General features: G+C 37.3%; 1 protein-coding gene and 2 pseudogenes across 1 annotated transcript; 2 read left to right on the forward strand and 1 right to left on the reverse strand.

Annotated features, from left to right (window-relative positions):
* The first annotated feature begins 422 nt into the window (after positions 1-422).
* On the forward strand, positions 423-8209 carry LOC139884295 (calcium uptake protein, mitochondrial-like; annotated as a pseudogene).
* Positions 8210-9528: 1319 nt separating this feature from the next.
* Positions 9529-10104, forward strand: LOC139884276 (uncharacterized). Its single transcript, XM_071868332.1, has one exon. The coding sequence runs from the start codon at positions 9529-9531 to the stop codon at positions 10102-10104; it is 576 nt and encodes a 191-aa protein (XP_071724433.1).
* A 2046-nt stretch (positions 10105-12150) lies between these two features.
* Positions 12151-19167, reverse strand: LOC139884277 (cuscuta receptor 1-like; annotated as a pseudogene).
* Positions 19168-20336: the final 1169 nt, after the last annotated feature.

The raw sequence follows: 20336 nt of genomic DNA on the forward strand, positions 1-20336 counted from the left end.
AAAGTTATGGTAGGTTGATCGTCGTATACTCGAATTATTCTATCTATAGCTGAAAGTCAAGCGTACAATATTTTTATTTGTTTATGTTATGAAGACATTATTTGTAATGTTAGTACTGGGATCATATTAGGAAGAGAGAGAGACTTTTTGTGGTAAAAAAACGAACTTTCAAAAAAACCGTTAAAAACTTTTGTAAAAAAGAATCGCTTAAAATCCTGACAGTCAAACAAACATCCTTCTTTCTCGCTCAACATCACCCATCTTTTCCCAGGTTATTAAGACATTCTTGATAATACATTTTTGTTTCCTACTTCACTGCTTGTGAGAAAATCACCACAAATCTCTCTCTTCTCTTTGTTTTTTTCCAAAAAAGTAGGATTCTAATTACTCTTCAACAGGAAATCGTGATTCGTGACCATACTATGTTCACTAGGGCTATTTCACAAAGAAAATCTAAACTTCTGATCTGCCATCAAGTTCCCGCCATTCAACGGCTCCACCACACCTCTCGTCCTCTGTTCAACCGAGCACAACCCTCCTCTGCCACGTCATCATCGTCAACTACAGCTTCTCCGTCCTTGAGATCGTTAAGCGGTGGCAGGTCCGATGACAGGAATAATGGCTTTGAAAGGGATAAAATCCTAGGATTCCTAACGAGATTTGTGTCTTCAGGGGCTCTGATTGTTGCGTCGAGCTTAGGATTCTTTTATGGATCTTCTCTTTTATCCGATAGGAAATCCTATTTGGTATCCGCGGATTCGATAAAAGAAACAGATGCAAATCAGAATGAAGACTCTGACCCTGAAAAGAAACCTTTGTTCCTCTTTGGAGGTTACTTGGATACACAATTTCCTTTTTGTTTCCTTTAATTTGTTCTCCGGAACTTATTGATGTTTTAACTTATTTGTAGATGACTATAGAAGAAGAGTTTTCTTCAATTACGAAAAGCGTATACGGGTTCAGAGCTCCCCTGAAAAAGTGTTGAGATCGCGATAACTCGGAGTATACTATCAAAGTATACTTCTAATATTATTGTCAAATGAACTTGACAATATACACTCAAGACACCACTCTTAATTGATTACTCACTTGACTAGCTTACAACACTCTCTAATGTGCTAGTACTCACACCACTCACTCTATCACAAGTGAAGACTTATTTTTTATTTGTAACTAAAGCTTTATTGAGTAAGTGTATACAAGAGAGCTTTTAAGATTTTTTGTGGATGGTTTGGCCAAATGAGGCCACTTCCTATTTATACTACTCCACCTCCTTAATGAACGGTGGAGATTTATTTAAATGGATGGCTAAGATTAATCTCTAGATTATTCTCTAGACTACTACATATTTCTCTCATTCTTATCCATATAGTAGATTATTCTAGAGTTCTCTCATCCTTATCCACATAGTAGATTATTCTAGAGTTATTACAAGCATTACTAATCTATATGGATAACTCTCTAGACTTTTCTATATTTATTTAATTTTCTAGATAATTAATGCTAACCTCAACACTCCCCCTTAGCATTAATTATCATATGTCATACTCTTTCTTGAAACTACTCCAAGTTGTTGTCGAAACTGCTCGAATTTTGGTACGTTTAGGCTCTTGGTGAAAACATCGGCTACCTGTTCTTCAGTCACCACTTTCTTCATTTGAATCTCTCCTTTTAAGACCTTTTCTCTGATGAAGTGGTAGTGGACTTCAATATGTTTAGTTCTTGCGTGAAACACAGGGTTTTCTGCCAGTTGGATCGCCGATTGATTATCACAATGCAGTGTTACTGCTCCTCTATTGGCCGGTGTAGATCCTTCATTAGTTGTATAAGCCATGCACTTTCTTGAGCTGCTACTGCTGCTGCCCTATATTCTGCTTCTGTCGTAGATAGTGACACTGTTGGTTGTCTCTTGCTACACCATGATACGGCTCCTGACCCAAGACTAAAAATATATCCAGTAGTTGATCTTCGAGTATCATGATCTCCAGCATAATCAGCATCGCAATATCCAATTATCCGGCATGGCTCTCCTTTCTTGTATAAAAGGCCATAATCGAGCGTGCCTTTTACGTACCTTAGAATTCGTTGAATTGCTTGAAGATGTGGTTTCTTCGGATTCTGCATGAATCTACTCATCACTCCCACCGCGTGCACAATGTCGGGTCGAGTCAAAGTAAGATATATAAGACTCCCAACTAACTGTCTGAACATAGTTGGGTCTTCCAAGTCATTTCCCTCTACTGCGCAAAACTTGGCATTAACTTCCATAGGAGTGGTACTTGGCTTGCAATCAAGCATTCCAAATTTTCCAAGAACGTCCCTCGCATATTTTTGTTGTCCTAAAAATAGTCCTTGCTTTGTGTGTTCTACTTCCAGGCCAAGGAAGTGCTTCAACTCTCCAAGTTCTTTCATTTGAAATCGAACTGACAGATTTTCTCTTATTCGACATATCTCATCATCATCATCTCCGGTGATGATAAGATCATCTACGTATACTAATATAGCTGTCAGTTTATTGTTACGTACCTTTACGAACAAGCTCGAATCAGCAGGCGCAACTGAGTAATTGTTATATGTTAAGAATTCTGCAATCTTGCCGTACCACGCCCTTGGAGCTTGTTTCAGCCCATACAATGCTTTCCGCAACTTGCATACATACTCTGGATGTGTTTTACTTTTGAATCCTTGTGGCTGCTCCATGTATACTTCACGATCAAGCTCTCCATGCAAGAATGCATTTTTCACATCAAGTTGCCACAACTTCCAATTTTTGCTGGCTGCAAGTGCTAGAAGAATTCGTACCGTAGTGATCTTGGCCACTGGGCTAAAGGTCTCATCATAGTCTAGCCCGTATTGCTGCGAGAATCCTCTTGCGACCAACCGTGCCTTATATCTCTCAATTGATCCATCAGGACGAGTCTTTATCTTGTAAACCCACTTACACGATATGGGCTTTACCTGTTTAGGCTTTGGTACAAGCTCCCATGTTTGGTTTTGTCGTAAAGCATGGACTTCCTCATCCATTGCCTTTTTCCACTCGTCGTTCTTCGCAGCTTCTTCGTATGATGCAGGTTCTTCAATACCTTCTTCCTTGACCAAAGCAGTATTGGCATATTTAGGATTTGGTTTATGTTTTCGGCTTGTTCTTCTTGGTTGAAACTGTGGAGATGATTGTTGTGGCCTTTGTGATTCAGCTTCATCGTCTACCTCTTCGTTAAGTATGTCTTCAAGTTGACTTGGACGATCTTCCTCTATAACTCTTTGGTACACACCGGTCTCCCATGGACTCTTGATACTTCTTGGCGACTTGAGCTCTTCATTATTTTCTTCACTAATCTTTGCTTCTTCTGGCACATCAAGCTTCTTTTGCTCAATCATTTCGTCACCTTTGGATGTCCACCAAGATGATGCTTCGTCAAATACGACATGACGAGATACGTAGCATCTTTTGGTTGTGGGATCAATGCATCTCCATCCTTTTCTATGATTGTCATATCCCACAAAGATGCATCTGGTTGCCTTCTTATCAAATTTGCTTCGGAGATTATCGGGTATAAACACGTAGCACACGCACCCAAACACTTTGAAATAACTTACTGTAGGTTTGGTGTTCCATATCCTTTCAAACGGAGAGATGAACCCAAACTTTGCTTTTGGTAGCCTGTTGATGACGTGGGTCGCAGTCTTCATGCATTCGGCCCAGAATTTTGCAGGGACATTTTTTGCATGAAGCATACTCCGACAGGTTTCTGCCAAATACCTGTTAAATCTTTCAGCGATCCCATTTTGTTGTGGTGTGTTTGGACATGTTAGCTGCCTCCGTATCTTGTGTTCTTTTAGATAGTCATGGAACTCCTTTGATGTGTATTCTCCCCCATTGTCTGTACGCAGACATTTTATTTTTCTCCCGATCTCTTCTTCAACTTCTTCTTTGAATTCTTTGAACTTCCTCAAGGCCTCTGACTTTTCTTTCATAAAATATACCCAAACGTATCGGGAATAGTCATCGATAAATGTTATCATGTAGTTCATACCACTTATCGATGATTGTTTGACTCGTCCAAATACGTCTGAGTGTACTAGCTCCAACGGCTCTCTTGCACAGTATGTTGACTCCTTAAATGGCAGCTGGTGTGCTTTTCCGTATTGGCAACCGGCACATACGACATCATCTTGGACCGGCAGTTGAGGGAGACCTCTTAGCATAGATTTACTCATCATCTTCTTAAGCTTCTGATAATTGACATGCGCGAGTCGTGCATGCCATAAGTCTGCAGTCTCATTCCTTTTTGTCTTGTCTACATATGCAGTTTCTGCAGACAAAACATATATAGAATCCACCCTTCGTCCTTCTATCAGTGGCTTCCCAACGATGATGACATCTTTGCAGACTTTGACATCATCCGGTCCAAATACTACATAATTATTTGGCCTGGTCAATTGCGAAATTGAGAGAAGATTCTTCTTCATACCTGCCACTCGATAGACCTCTTCAATCTGGACGTTGTTGGAGTCGTTAGGCTCTAGCACGGTATCTCCGACATGCGTGATTGATAATCTGGCGTTGTTGGCAGTTACGACTTCACGTTTTCCTTCATACTCCGACAGATTATGTAGTTTCTCCATCTTCCCAGTCATGTGATTGGAGCTTCCCGAATCAAAATCCAATCAGTCTCATAATTGACTCTATTGGATTTGGTAACTGCTAGAGCAAACTCTTCTCTCTCGCTAGATGTTTCTAGTGGATCTAGATTGTTCTCCACCTCCTCTTCGACTATAGAAAGAGAAGCTTCTAGATCCCATTCTTCTTCACTATCAACACTTTGTTGAGGCTTGCTTGATGTTGCAGCATTTTCTTCTGCGACTTTGCGCTTCGACCAACAATCCCTTGCATAATGGCCTTTCTTTCCACAGTTGAAACATTCGATCATTCGTCGTTGGGATCCCTTAGATTTTCTCCAACCTTGATTACTTCCTTGATAGGATTCCCCTGACTTATGGCTTCCATCTTCTCTTTTCCAACCTCCTTTCTTATTTTCAGCAGCATTTCGCTTTCGCTGAAAATCTCTTTTCCTACTGAAGAGTGCCTCCTCTTCAGTCTTAAGTGAAACTCCAGCCATTTGCTTAGCCAATGACTCTTGATTGGCTAACAAACTCTCCAAAGCCTCCAAGGAAGGTGGTGTTGGCCATCCTTGGATAGCCGTAATAAATCCTCTATACTCTGGCCTTAGTCCATGAATGATTTTTCTTCTCATTCTCTCTTCACTAATTTTAGATGCCGGTTCTAATTCAGAGATTTCCCGGCATAACGATTTAATCTTAGTGAAGTAATCATTTATGGACATATCATTTTGCATAGAGGACATTAACTCATTTTCTAGTAGCTGGAGTCGCACATCATTTTTTCTCGAAAATTTAGAAGCCAAAATATCCCATGCTTCTTTAGGTGTAGCAGCATACCTGATATGCTCTAGCATATCCTCCTCGATAGTGGTCTTGAGTGCAAACATCGCCTTCCCGACTTTGATCTTCCATTTCTTTAGAGCGACAGCATCTTCCTCCGCCGGTGGCATCGTCTCGCTTCCATTCACGACCTCCCACAAGTCCTGCCCTTGTAAGTAGGACTCCATACACGTGCACCACATACTGTAGTTATGATTATTTAGCCTCTTCATGCTGCCTGCACTTCCAATCTCCGCCATCGTAATTTGCTTCTCGATCGACGGGCAAAACCTCCACTTATAAAGGTCACCTCAATTGATAGTTGAACTATCAATAATAATTTTGACAGCGCCTCCGCTAAATAATCGACCTGGCTCTGATGCCAAATTGTTGAGATCGCGATAACTCGAGTATACTATCAAAGTATACTTCTAATATTATTGTCAAATGAACTTGACAATATACACTCAAGACACCACTCTTAATTGATTACTCACTTGACTAGCTTACAACACTCTCTAATGTGCTAGTACTCACACCACTCACTCTATCACAAGTGAAGACTTATTTTTTATTTGTAACTAAAGCTTTATTGAGTAAGTGTATACAAGAGAGCTTTAAGATTTTTTGTGGATGGTTTGGCCAAATGAGGCCACCTCCTATTTATACTACTCCACCTCCTTAATGAACGGTGGAGATTTATTTAAATGGATGGCTAAGATTAATCTCTAGATTATTCTCTAGACTACTACATATTTCTCTCATTCTTATCCATATAGTAGATTATTCTAGAGTTCTCTCATCCTTATCCACATAGTAGATTATTCTAGAGTTATTACAAGCATTACTAATCTATATGGATAACTCTCTAGACTTTTCTATATTTATTTAATTTTCTAGATAATTAATGCTAACCTCAACAAAAGGTACCCAACTTCATGTTTATTTCATGGAAACAAACAACATCAGGAAATTAAAAATCAAAACAAGTTTCTATAAGTTAGAGAAATCTAGGAAATCTTATAAAATTGAAGCAATCTCATTAGAATTGGACACTGAAACTTTTTAGGAAGTGAAAAATTCGAGCCCAAACCCAGATGAATCTAGATTCATTAGGAATTTATTGAATATTGATAAGAATAATTGATGTATACTATACAGGTTTTCGAGTACTTTGCATCATTTGAAACCCCTACAGGGGAGGTTCTCATGACACCAGCAGACCTGATGAGAGCAATAATCCCTGTATTTCCTCCCTCCGAATCGAATAGCATAAGAGGAGGCTCTTTAAGAGGCGAACGTGGCCCTAGCGACCTACATTGTCCTCCATCAAATTTTTTTATGCTTTTTGATACCAACAATGACGGCCTAATTTCTTTTCCTGAGTGAGCACCAAATATTTCATTTAACCATTGAAAGATTATATTTTAAATCAACAAGATTTGAGTTCATTTACAGCCTGTTGAATTAATGCAGGTACATATTTTTTGTCAGTATACTCGGAATTCCTGAATCAAGCATTTCCGTCGCTTTTAAAATGTTTGATCTTGATAATAATGGGTATGTTCATGATTGTGATGCTTGTTTTTCATTTTTATTAATCAAGTACAGTACTATGCATGTGCTAATATAGGGTTACCCCCAAAATAACAGAGAGATCGACAGAGAGGAGTTCAGGAAAGTAATGACTCTGATGAGATCTCAAAACAGACAAATAGCTAACCAAAAGGATCGTCGACGATTCAGGCTAAAATCTCCGGATTCTGTGGAGGATGGGGGAATATTCAAGTATTTCTTCGGTGAAGATGGCGCGACATGCCTGGAGCATGAAAGATTTGTCAAATTCATTAGAGACTTACATGATGAGGTACGTAAATTCTTTCCAATTTCTTTTAATTTACTCTGTGCTTACAAATTTTATGTTTACAACTTCTCAGATTCTACATCTAGAATTTGCTCATTATGACTACAAATCACGCGGTACCATATCGGCTAAGGATTTCGCTTTGTCCTTGGTAGCATCTGCCGATATCAATCATATAAACAAGTTGCTAGATCGAGTTGAGGAGCTGTCTAATGAACCAAAGCTCAGTGACATCAGGATTTCGTTCGAGGAATTCAAAAATTTTGCAGAGCTTCGAAAAAGCTTGCAGTCCTTGTCTATGGCCATTTTCAGTTATGGACAAGTGAATGGAGCACTAACCAAATCGGATTTCAGCGAGCTGCGTCCCAGGTAAACTTACCAATGCTCTTAACCATTTTAGGTTAACATAATACAATCATAGACTAGTAATATAAGTTTGTTTTTTGTTTGTAAAAGGTATGTGGAATCTCGATTTCAGATAATGTGGTAGACATTATATTCCACGTGTTTGATGCAAATCGTGATGGAAATTTAAGCTCGAATGAGTTTATAAGGGTTCAACAACTACGGGAAAAGAATGTTTTGAATACTAGAGAGGAAGGGATTAAGGGATTGATATCTTGCTGGTTAGGCTGTGCAAGAAATAGCTCTCCTGAAAATACTCTTGTATGATCATGTGTGTTAACATGACTTCCTAGGAAAAAAGTGGTTTGGATGTTTTTGTTCCATGCCATAAAAGTGAGGCGAGTCTGAATACACGCCCCTCTTTTCGAAGCACACACTTAACTCAATTCTGTTTTGCACATTGAATTGTTTACACCTATGTAATAATCCACATTACATTACATTTTTTTTTTTTTTTTGTAATTTTATTAGAAAGTGGATGAGCCAAAAATATTCTGATTTTTGTAAAGGTTGTCATTTTATTACTAATAGAAAACGTTTATGTATACATACATCATGGTGGATGTAAGAAGTAACTCAAGTGTATTCTTGTCTTTTGGCATTGAAGAAGGTGAAGTCAGTTACTGGTCATGATGATTTGTAGAATCCAGAATTTGGCAGTAATGGCTGTTTGGGTGGAAGATAATCTTATTCCTCATTAAAATAACTATTGCTATTGCTATTTGCTATAGTATTTAAGAATTACGGAGTAAAAGTTATTGTTTTAGATCAGAGGAAATTTCGAATTTAGATTACAATCTTATTTGAAAAATCATTACAGAGATTGAAGCTCAGCATCCAACTCGAAAGGAAAATGGGGACAGTTGGGTATTTTAAGCGAAATGAGGAGGGCAGACTCCTCTCTCTTATATAGTCAAAGTTTCTCTCCAATTCGACGCCATACAAGTACTACACTATTTAAGGCGGCAGCCGGCCACAACTCCATATAGCTCTACATGTTTTGTAGTTAACACATTGGTTATTTATTTTAAATGTCAGATGGAGTCCCTCCTCTTTCTAAAAGTATCAAAATATAGCCTTATATATTTTTTAACTGATAAAAGGCACATGTTGAATTTTTTTCAAACATGATGCCATGTGTTGTAATACTATTGGCCAGCAGTTGGGAACTTGCCTCATATCGAAGGAGGCAAGTTTTTTCCGACTCTTAGAGGGTTTTTTTTGAAATTGTATCTAATAAAAGTAACTCTGAAAGGGAGGTTATACATGTTTCAAAAACCAACTTGACTGATATAACCCCTTCATTTTTTAGAATTTTAAAAATAAAATTTATAACGAAAATTGTTATTGTTTTGACTATAACTCATATTACTTCTGTATATAACTACTAAAGCTTCGGTCTTTCTTCCATCTCCGGCACTCGTCAGATTGGTGTCATTCATTTCTCATTCAAACTTCTTTGCTTTATCTAGGTATGAAGCTCTTCTCGTCCTCTGTAATTGTCTCCTTTTGCCTGACGTACAGTTTTTATAGTATATACTGTGTTAATTTTATCGCTTTAATATATGTCTTGGCATGGATGAATCCATAATTCACATCGTCAAGAATTGTTGCTGGACTGTTTCGGTTTGGAATCAATTAAACTTGAGTATGGTTTACAACTCTCCTGAAGACAATCTAATTGATTGGTTGAATGAAGTCTTCCTTGCTTTGTCGAGTGAACACTATGTATCTTTCTTGGAACTTGCTGGAAACTATGGTGTAATAGAAACAAGACGATCTTCCAAGGGATATGTGAAAGAGCGGAGACAACAGCTATGGCAGTCCGTCGATGGCTCAATGAACTCAGATTAATGCCTCCTAGTCTCACGACTCACAGGCCTGCTCAAACAATCCATTCTCAGGAAAACTGGATGACGCCTTCACATGGGACGTTGAAGATTAACTTTGACGCCTCCTTTGTTTATGGAGACTCCAGCAACAGAATCGGGATCATTGCTAGAAACGAGCAGGGGAAAGTCATATATGCGGAATCAGCCATGCTAGGCCCTGCCGAGAATGCTTTACATGCAGAGACAAAAGCCGCTCTCCATGCGATAACTTGGGCAGCAAGTATGAATGTGACAAAGATAGATATCGAAGGGGACTGTCTCTATTTGATAAATGATCTAAGACGGAATGAAAGAAGCTTTGCAAGCTGCGGCCTCCTTATTGACGAAATCAAGAATTTAGCCAAGACGTTCTCATTATGTAACTTCAAGTTTGTAAAACGGGAGGCGAATAAAGTAGCTCATAGTCTAGCGACTTTGTCCTACAATATGCCTGTAATATGCTTTACTTTTAACTCGCTGCCATATAATGTAGCATCATTAGTCCTTTTGGACCTTAATTAATATAATGGCTTTGGCCGACTAAAAAAAAAATTTTTTTTAGATGGATGCTATAAATATCACAATCAAGTTTCAGAGTCAACACAATTTAATTGGACCGACACATTGGATGGTGGTTTAATCGATGAAACATATTTGTTTTAACTTAGGACGGACGCTTCATTCTATTCTCAATTTCGCTTTACAGGCTTTATTTTGTTCTTGATTTGTTCTCGGTCAATACGTCAGGAAACTTTTCCACCATCTCTGACATGATGTTATGCTTAAGGAGTGAAGGTTCCATCAACTTGTAATCATTGTTTGATATATATATATATATTAGGCGAAGGTTTATCGTGTGTAATGTGTTGTGATTCGAATTATCGATTATTATTACGAGTTTAAAGAAAAAATGATAGGTGTTTGAACAATTATAAATAAAAAATATAAAGGTATAAGATTTTTTTGAAGAGAATATAATATTTGTATGGGATTGAAAATTTTAAAACGGCTTTCATTTTCCTACAAATATAGCTTTATATATACATGATATTCGTGACAAATGAGATGAACGTCGTGTTATCGTCGAATTTTTCAAATTTCGAATCGTTTGCCGTAGGTCTAAGCTTAAAATAAATTTTGAGAACTGTTCCCGACAATGGTTCTAGGTTCCTTTTTTTTTATAGGAAAACAAACTTTGAAGACCGTTCGGAACTTTAGGAGATAGTTGTGGGAATGATAGTGCCGTCGTGGGTGGTAGCCGGATTCTGGATTTTTTATATGGCCAGAGTCTTCTTGATGAGATGAACGTCGCGCCGTCGTCAGATTTTTCATATTTCAAACGTCGTAGATCTAAGCTTAAAAATGTGGCCTAATTAGAAGACAAACTTTGAGGGCCGTTCGGAACTTTAGGAGAAAGTTGAGGGAAAATCTAATTTTAATTCAAAATTCGCTCAATTTTTTTTCAAAAATCATAAAATATTCATACGAAATCGGAAAAATAAGAAACGACTTTCATGTGATTGTAAATATGCGCATCTACATTTTTGTATTTGATATCGATATTGTAAATCGTCTCCAATTTGTAGCTACGAGACTTTAAAGTTTCGAATTTATTTTGGAAGAGAGAGGGAGAGATTGCCACGTGGCAATCTTTGATTCGTTTGGGTTGAGATATAATGGTGCGGATGAGAGAGGGTAAAAAAATAATTTCGTATTTATTTTACGTTTTTGTCCCCAAACCCATTCTGTAAGGCATGTAAGAGCGAGGGTAAAAAGGTAAATTCATATGTTTTTTGATTTTTTGGGCTAGAAATGGACGGTTTGATTTGTTTTTCGACCAAATCCAACGGACGAAATCAATGAATAGTGGGAAGAATAGTCATATGAATATGTTTTGGCTAATTTTTGGGGCCATTTTTGTTGGTCTCCTATATATGTATATACTAATATATATATATATATATATATATGTTTAGCTCAAGCACATAATAAAGCTATCAAGATTAAATAATTAATATTTATCACATTAGGCATAAACTAATTGTGCAGCATCTCAAAATCTCAAACTTTTCGCCTCTGGTATAACGAAATATTTTGCCTAGTATTCAGTTTTTCCATATGGTTTCTCAAGTCATACCCTACCAAGCATCTCAATAACAGATATGATGTTAAAGTACTTAAGTGTTTAATATACAATCAAGCTCATAAATCAAGTAAGATGGGTAACAAAAGTAACTTATTATGATTTACCAAAATTATTTTTAATCTGTGGATGCTCTATGCAGCAAAATGGAAAAATCAGGGGCAAGATCTGTTGAAGTTGTTTTGGTGTTTAATTCATGATGTCTGAGAAGTTTCAATTCACATTTTGAAATATCCAACTATCATGAACAATTTCCATACATCCTTAAAATGTGGCCAGGTAAGGATAGTTATAAAGTAAAACCCCGAGACTTGCATATTGAAAAGAAAATACCAGAGAGCAAGCCAGCCATATTTCATAAGCTAGAAGCTTGAATATATCACAAAATTACTATAAATAAATTTGATACAAAGGAAATATAAGGTCTACGGCATCGCCTTCCTCAGAAAGAGCCTCGTAGGGAAACTGTCTATGACAAAATAGTAGGAAGTAGTCGTCCACTTTTCAATGTGATAGAACAACCATTTACGCCATAAGGGATTTACAAAAAGAACTGTAGCAGATCCTAGAAGCAAAACCACATAAGAAGTTGTAAAACTTACGTAGAAGGATTCCATGTCCATGAAGCCATCTTCTCCATTACTGACTATCTCTCTTGGCACGACTGGTAAAGATTTGCTATCAGTGCAACTTTTGAGCAACGGCTTCCCACAGAGAAAAGGATTCCCTAGATAGCTGCTTCCATTAAATGTGGCGAATTGTGCTGTTGTGGGTATTTCTCCGGATAAGTTGTTATTTGCGACACTAAAGACGCCTAAAGAATACAATTGAACTAGTTCCAGAGGGATTCTCCCACTCAGGAAGTTGTAGGAAAGATCAAGGCTTTCAACTTCGATAAGGTTTGAGAACGTTGGAGGTATTGGCCCTGACAAATTATTGTGAGAGAGGTTTAGAGCATCGACGTTGCTTAGATTTCCAATTTGAGGAGGAATATGACCAGAAAGCTTGTTACACGATAGGTCGATTCCGGACATCATGTATAGATTTTCTCCTTGATAACTGTAGGACATTCTTTTTGTCGGGAACTCTACAGGATCTTGATCGGAAGCTCTGGGACTCATAGCAACGTCTGTGTTATGAACTTCAATCACAGAAATTCCATTGTGTTCTACAACTGGACTGATTCGCAAGCAATGAGGAGTAGTGCCAGAAAATTCATTTTGAGATAAGTTGATTAAACTTAAATGATCCAATTGGCACAACTGAGTAGAGAGTTTTCCATTAAAATTGTTATTATTCAATAAAAGGAAGTTCAAATTATTAAGCCTCTGCATCCACTCTGGAACACTTCCTGTTAGCTGGTTATGGCTAAGATCAAGTAGCAACATGGAAAAACTCAAACTTAATGCACGGTTTAAAGTGCCTTGCAGTTTATTTTTTGACAAACGAACAGTTTGGAGCTTCGGAGGGCTGAAGCAAGATGGTATGCTGCCGGAGATACTATTATCAGAAAGAGAGAGAGTTTCCAGATCTTTTAGCTGACAAAACTCTACTGGAATTGGACCTTCTAGATTATTACTCGAAATTTTTAAGTCACTCAATCTTGATATATTTCCCAAGCAAGAAGGAATGCTCCCTGACATATTATTCCTGCTAATATCTAATGAAGATAAGAAATGGGACTTACACAAGCTGTCCCCTATCTTTCCACTGAAGCTGTTCCGATCCAATCGCAACATCTGTAATTGAGTCAAGTTGTAATCTGCAGGAAAAACTTCACCTTCTAAGCCATTGTGTGATAATATAAGAGTCTGCAAAGCAACACAACCAATTCCCAAATCTTTCGGTATTGGTCCGAACAAATTGTTATTGGATAAGTCCAAGGTTTCAAGTACACTCATATCGCCAAACGAAGATGGAATGATTCCCTGTAATTGATTTGAAGACATGTTTAAATCTCTCAAATTCGGAAAGTGAGCTCCAAAATCCAAAGGAATTTCTCCATGAATTAAATTATTAGATAAATCTAATATCTCCAAATTTGATTGATAGTCATTTGAGTAATCCGGAAATCTTGACAGAGAATTGTTCCCTAAACGAAGAACCTTGAGTCTGGTGTTGTTAATCATCAGCCAATGCGGAAACTCTCCTTTGATTTGAGCGTCGTCGATAAAAACATCCTCCAAGTCATGTTGATAGTAGAGAAATTTGGGAAATGCGCTAACTCCACTGCCTGACAATCTGATGGTGTTTAGTTGGAACTTTGGGGGTAAAGATTCGAGCTCCATGTCATCATATATCAAGTTGTTATCACCTCTAAAAATCTTGAGTTTCGTAAGGTTATAAATGTTAGAATTCAGCATCAACTATTGGCTAGATTATTCTAGATATCATTAGACATAAGTAAAATAAGAGATATCTAGAATATTATAGAAAATAAATTATTAATGATATGTATAAGAAAAATCTAGAATAATGTGGATGTAAAAGGATAAGGATGGAGTAGGAAAAAGATAAGGATAGAGTATGAGATAAGTATGGAATACTCTAGAGATTAGATCTTAGCCGTCCATTGCGATAAATCTCCACCGTTCATTGAGGAGGTGAAGTAGTATAAATAGGGGTGGAGATGTAATGTAAGCTATAAGTTGCAAGTTATAAAAATACACATTACATATAAGTAAGTGTGCATTTGTGTTAAGTGAGTGGCGTGAGGCTTAGCTAACTAGAGAGTGTTAGCTATAGTTAAGTGTGAGTGAATATTTAAGAGTGGTGTCTTGAGTGTATATTGTCAAGATCATTTGACAATAATATTAGAAGTATACTTTGATAGTATACTAGAGTCGTCGCGATCTCAACAATTTGGTATCAGAGCCAAGCCGATTATTTAGTGGAGGCGCTGTCGAAATTATTATTGATAGTTCAACTATCAATTGAGGTGACTCTTATAAGTGGAGGTTTTGCCCGTCGATCGAAAATCAATTTACGACGATGGAGTTCAGTACTGCAGGCAGCATGAAGAGACTAAATAATCATAATTATAGTACGTGGAGTACGTGTATGGAGTCCTACTTGCAAGGACACGATCTATGGGAGGTCGTGGTTGGGAATGAGTCGACACCACCGACGGAGCAAGATTCTGTAGCTTTGAAGAAATGGAAGATCAAAGCTGGGAAGGCGATGTTCGCGATAAAGACCACTATTGAGGAGGATATGTTGGAGCATATCAGGTACGCCACCACACCTAAAGAAGCTTGGGATATATTGGCCTCTAAATTTTCAAGGAAAAATGATGTGCGACTCCAGTTATTAGAAAACGAGTTAATGTCAACTATGCAAAATGATATGTCCATAAATGATTACTTCACTAAGATTAAATCGTTATGCCGGGAAATCTCTGAATTAGAACCGGCATCTAAAATTAGTGAAGAGAGAATGAGAAGAAAAATCATTCATGGACTAAGGCCGGAATATAGAGGGTTTATCACGGCTGTTCAAGGATGGCCAACACCCCCATCCTTGGAGATCTTGGAGAGTTTGCTAGCCAATCAAGAGACATTGGCCAAGCAAATGGCTGGAGTGACGCGCGAGGCTAAAGACGAGGAAGCACTCTTCAGTAGAAGAAGAGATTATCGGCAAATACGAAACTTTGCCGAAACTAAGAGAGGAGGTCCTGAAAGTGGATGTGATAGCTCTAAAATAGGGAGAGCTTCAGAGGAAAAAGGTAATTGGAAGCAATCGAAGGGACCTCAATGGAGGACAGTTGAATGTTTCAACTGTGGAAAAAGAGGCCATTATGCAAGAGACTGTTGGTCAAAGCGTAAAGGTGCAGAAGGAAATGCTGCAATGTCGAGAACATCCCAGCAAAATATGAGTAGTGAAGATGAGTGGGATCTAATAGCCTCCATGGCTATAGAAGATGGAGGTGAAAAGAAGAATCTAGATCCATATCAGAGGAATGGTGTCCCCATCTCATATCAAAGAAGAAACGGTGCTAAGGTATGTCGAAAAGGATCCATTATGAAGAGAGAAAGAATGGGTTCGGCTTTTACTATGACAGCTGAAGCAGACGTCAAGAAGACGCGAAATGATGAGACGACAAACCTATGGCACGAGAGACTCGGGCATATAAACTACCATGACTTCAGAGTGATAACAAAGAAGTCAAAAATAAAAGGTCTCCCTCAGCTAGACGTTCGAGAAGATACGGTGTGTGCTATATGTCAACAAGGAAAGGCACACGAGGTACCATACAAGGAGTCGAAGAGTAAAACAAGGAGACCATTGGAGCTTGTGCACTCGGCAATACTTGGACCAGTGAGGCAACCATCGGCAAGAGGAGCTAAGTATATGATTAGCTTTATTGACGACTTCTCCAGGTACGTCTGGATATATTTTATGAAAGATAAATCAGAAGTGCTGGGAAAGTTCAAGCAGTTTAGAAATGAAGTAGAGCGCAAGCTAGGTGTCAAGACGAAATGCCTACGTACGAGTGATGGGGGAGCGTTCGTGTCGAAAAAGTTTTATGATTATCTACGAGATAACAAGATACGAAGGCAGCTGAATTTTGGATACAGTCCACAGCAAGATAAGGTAGCTGAGAGGGTTAATCGTCATCTGATGGAGACTTCTAGAAGTATGCTTCAAGTAAAGGATGTGCCAAGAAAATATTGGGATGAAGCTATGAAGACAGCAACATATACATTCAATAGGCTACCAGAGAAGGAGATGGAATTCATTTCACCATTCGAGAAGTTGTGGAAGAGGAAGCCTTCAGTCAGACATTTCAAGGTATTCGGAAGCACGTGTTATGTGCAAGATGTGAAGGCGAAAATAAAATGCATCTTCATCGGATACGATACTCAGAAGAAAGGATGGAGATGTTGTGATCTTAGGACTGGAAGATGCTACGTGTCTCGTGACGTGGTGTTCGACGAAGGATCAAAACGCCAACAATTAGAAGAGGAGAATTCTCTCAAGGTACAAGACGATACACATCAAGAGGTTATTGAAGATGGTAGTACTGAAAAGTTGGACGACGCGATGGACACGCACTTCATCGAACATGATCAAGAATCAGAGGAAGATTTTGACATGAGAGTTGATGCTGAGGGGGAGTGTTAGAATTCAGCATCAACTATTGGCTAGATTATTCTAGATATCATTAGACATAAGTAAAATAAGAGATATCTAGAATATTATAGAAAATAAATTATTAATGATATGTATAAGAAAAATCTAGAATAATGTGGATGTAAAAGGATAAGGATGGAGTAGGAAAAAGATAAGGATAGAGTATGAGATAAGTATGGAATACTCTAGAGATTAGATCTTAGCCGTCCATTGCGATAAATCTCCACCGTTCATTGAGGAGGTGAAGTAGTATAAATAGGGGTGGAGATGTAATGTAAGCTATAAGTTGCAAGTTATAAAAATACACATTACATATAAGTAAGTGTGCATTTGTGTTAAGTGAGTGGCGTGAGGCTTAGCTAACTAGAGAGTGTTAGCTATAGTTAAGTGTGAGTGAATATTTAAGAGTGGTGTCTTGAGTGTATATTGTCAAGATCATTTGACAATAATATTAGAAGTATACTTTGATAGTATACTAGAGTCGTCGCGATCTCAACAATAAAATGGTCTAAACGAGATTGGGATTTTAATGCGATTGTATTGAGAGAGTGAGCTCTTGGATTGACATCAAGCTTGTAATGGGAGACTCACTTAAATCTCCTGTAAACCGATTGTGTGGAGAGATCTAATCTTCGAAGGGCTGTCAAATTGGATAAACATGAAGGCAAGTTTCCCAAAAGATTGTTATAACTGAGATCTAGCTCTTCAAGATATTTTAATCCGCAGAAGCCTGGAAATATATTTTTCATATCAGGTGATATATAAATCAAGGATTACATAAAGAGAGAATTAAGTAGAAACCTTTTGTAACTGGTAGAGTGCCACTGAGTCCTGAATTACGTAAATTTAGAACTCTGAGAGCGACCATATCATTAATACTTTGAAGGAACTGAGTATCCAAAGGATAGGATGACTCCAGTCCCAGATCTAATACTTCCAGCCTTTTGAAATTAGGCAAATCTAAAAATATAATATCATATTCGAGTGAGTCCACCTGATATATATGGCTTATAACATTAATAAAGTGCTTTATGCACTAGCTGAAATGCCACACAGCAACCAAAATCTTAAGTTCATACCTCTTGCAGATAATTTTCCATCGACTCCGAGAAAAACAGAATAATCTGTTTAAGGGAAGTTAACGCATGAAAACTCTGAAAAGTGCTAGTATGGAGAGTATGAGAAGACAACATGACCAGCTCTTCCAAATTAGGTAAATTATGCAGCTCTAAATAAACGAAGAAAGAATCAACTCATTAAATTCTGTATAGTTGCTATGATAAAAATGATTGATATCAGTTATTAGAAGATAAGAATCATCATGTAGCGTATCCTTACTCAGAGTAGGGATAGTTCCGTTGAAAGTACAATCAAAAAGGTAAAGTGTCTTCAGGAATTTGAGTGGCCCCATTGAATGCAGAAGTTTGGCTATGTCAGTGTCAACTCTATACACCTCAAGAGACTTCAACTTGGACAAACTTTTATCATCTGCACCATCAACTCAGATTCATGAAAAATTAATATCTGTGAACTCAAGATAATTTGAAAAGGGTTTCATCTACCTTTGGGAGCCACAAATTCATTGATCGAGTTACCACCGATGGTTAAATCCTCTAAGTTCAACAAAGTATCTAGTTCCGGGAAGAATAAAAATTAAAAATCCAGTATTAATTGTAAATTAGCTTCGATGTATTTAATTTTCGCCAAGTTTTCAATGCATCGAGAGTTTAAGGATATAACCTTGAATGTGAAGTTCTCCTTGTAGTGCATTACTCGATAAATCTAAGCCTTTTAAAGATGGTAGAGCCCTTAGAAGTGTCAGTATGCTGTTGTTAAGGCTATTTCTGCTAAATCAAGAAATTCCAGGTTCCTCAATTTTGATAGCCTTTCAAAACCTGAAACCAAGACCATGTTTAAATCGCAAACGCCAATGTTTGTGAAAGGACAAATAAAAAATAAAAATCGTTCACATTTACCTTCAACAAAACCTGCTTATTTATTTCCTCTCAGGTAAAGGTTTTGGAGTTTCTCAAATGGTAGAAACAAAGTAACATTTACATGCCACTTCTCTGTTAGTGCGGAAGCCTGTTACTGGAGAAAGATCAAGTTGGATCACTCTCTTCGTGGAGTCGTCGCATGTTACTCCTCCCCATTTGACAACAATTTGATTCGAGCTTGTTCTGGTTCCAATCTGATGCAAGGTAAGAATCATTAAAGATAGGCCGGAGTTTTAAGAGAGCGATCCTCTCATGATCCAAACACCCATCACTACACTTCCACTCTTTTCCTATAACTAACATCATAACCATAATTATATACAGTTCTTTTAACTCCATATATATATATATAAATAGTTTCTTTTCCTTTCTTTTAAATTTTTGGAAGTTCCTTCTTTTATAATTAGTTGCACCAAATGTTGAACTATTTTATATACAAAGAGACTATATAAAGTTCTTGGAACAGGGCATGATGCAACATTTGTGGAAATTAACTGGAAGAAGAAAATAGATACAAAAATATAATTAAATGAGCAGCCTCCTAGAAATGTAAAATGAATAGGAAACGTACATAAAGTATTAAGAAAATAATATCCTCGAATCTTATAGTTGACAAAGAAAATTAAAAATTTTGCTTAAAAGATATAAAACGGTAGCTTCTTGGCAATAGACTACTTCCGGATTCAGTCGCGTAATAGAGTTGATTTGCGAATTTTAAAGAAATAATAAATAATGAAAAGATTACATGTCTATTTTTTATTTATTGTTTTAAACCCATAAATGACAGTTCACTCTCTGCAAGATCAAATGCTGTAGATGGTTTTCCACAAGTGTCCTTGGAAATTGATAGCAACTACCCTGACACTCTAGAAATTGCAGACATTTGATATACAAGGTTGGTCAACATCTAAGCTCTGAACCTCTCTCTAGATTATGATAAGAACTTTTAGAAGTTGTATTGACTGAAGGAAGAGCTCAGGCTGAAGGAAGTTGTATTGACTTTTTGAGTGACAAATTAACTTCACTATCATAATGAGTAGATATATCCTTATGAAAAATAAAATAAAAAAGTGGAGATAACTAGATGTATCCTTATCAAAATGACTTTTTGAGTGACAAATTAACTTGTGCGTGTAAACATTTATATAGTGACACTGTAGATTTCCATAAGAACAAGAAAATCACGGACAAATTGCTGACTCAATCATACATGCATATATTTATTAATCTAATATTTATAATTTTATTTTTAAATTTAAGATACATAATATTTTAACTTATGTTAATGTGTCTCGAGTATTTAGGAATTTATTATTATAGATTTTTCTTAAATAAAATGAGGGAGAAAAATAGCAAATCATCGGTATCTTCTCGGAATATTGGAAGCGTGAAATGGACGTTAAAGCCGACCAAGTGGAAGACTTTGACTTTAAAATAGACACTCCATTAGTATTTCACCATCATAATGACTAGAGGTTTTG

The sequence above is a fragment of the Rutidosis leptorrhynchoides genome, unplaced genomic scaffold, assembly GCF_046630445.1.
Source record: "Rutidosis leptorrhynchoides isolate AG116_Rl617_1_P2 unplaced genomic scaffold, CSIRO_AGI_Rlap_v1 contig53, whole genome shotgun sequence".
Classification (NCBI taxonomy): domain Eukaryota; kingdom Viridiplantae; phylum Streptophyta; class Magnoliopsida; order Asterales; family Asteraceae; genus Rutidosis; species Rutidosis leptorrhynchoides.

Bases quoted from the DNA above. Each gene is read 5' to 3' on its own strand.
- LOC139884276 (XM_071868332.1), top strand. From the start codon at position 9,529: ATGGCAGTCCGTCGATGGCTCAATGAACTCAGATTAATGCCTCCTAGT.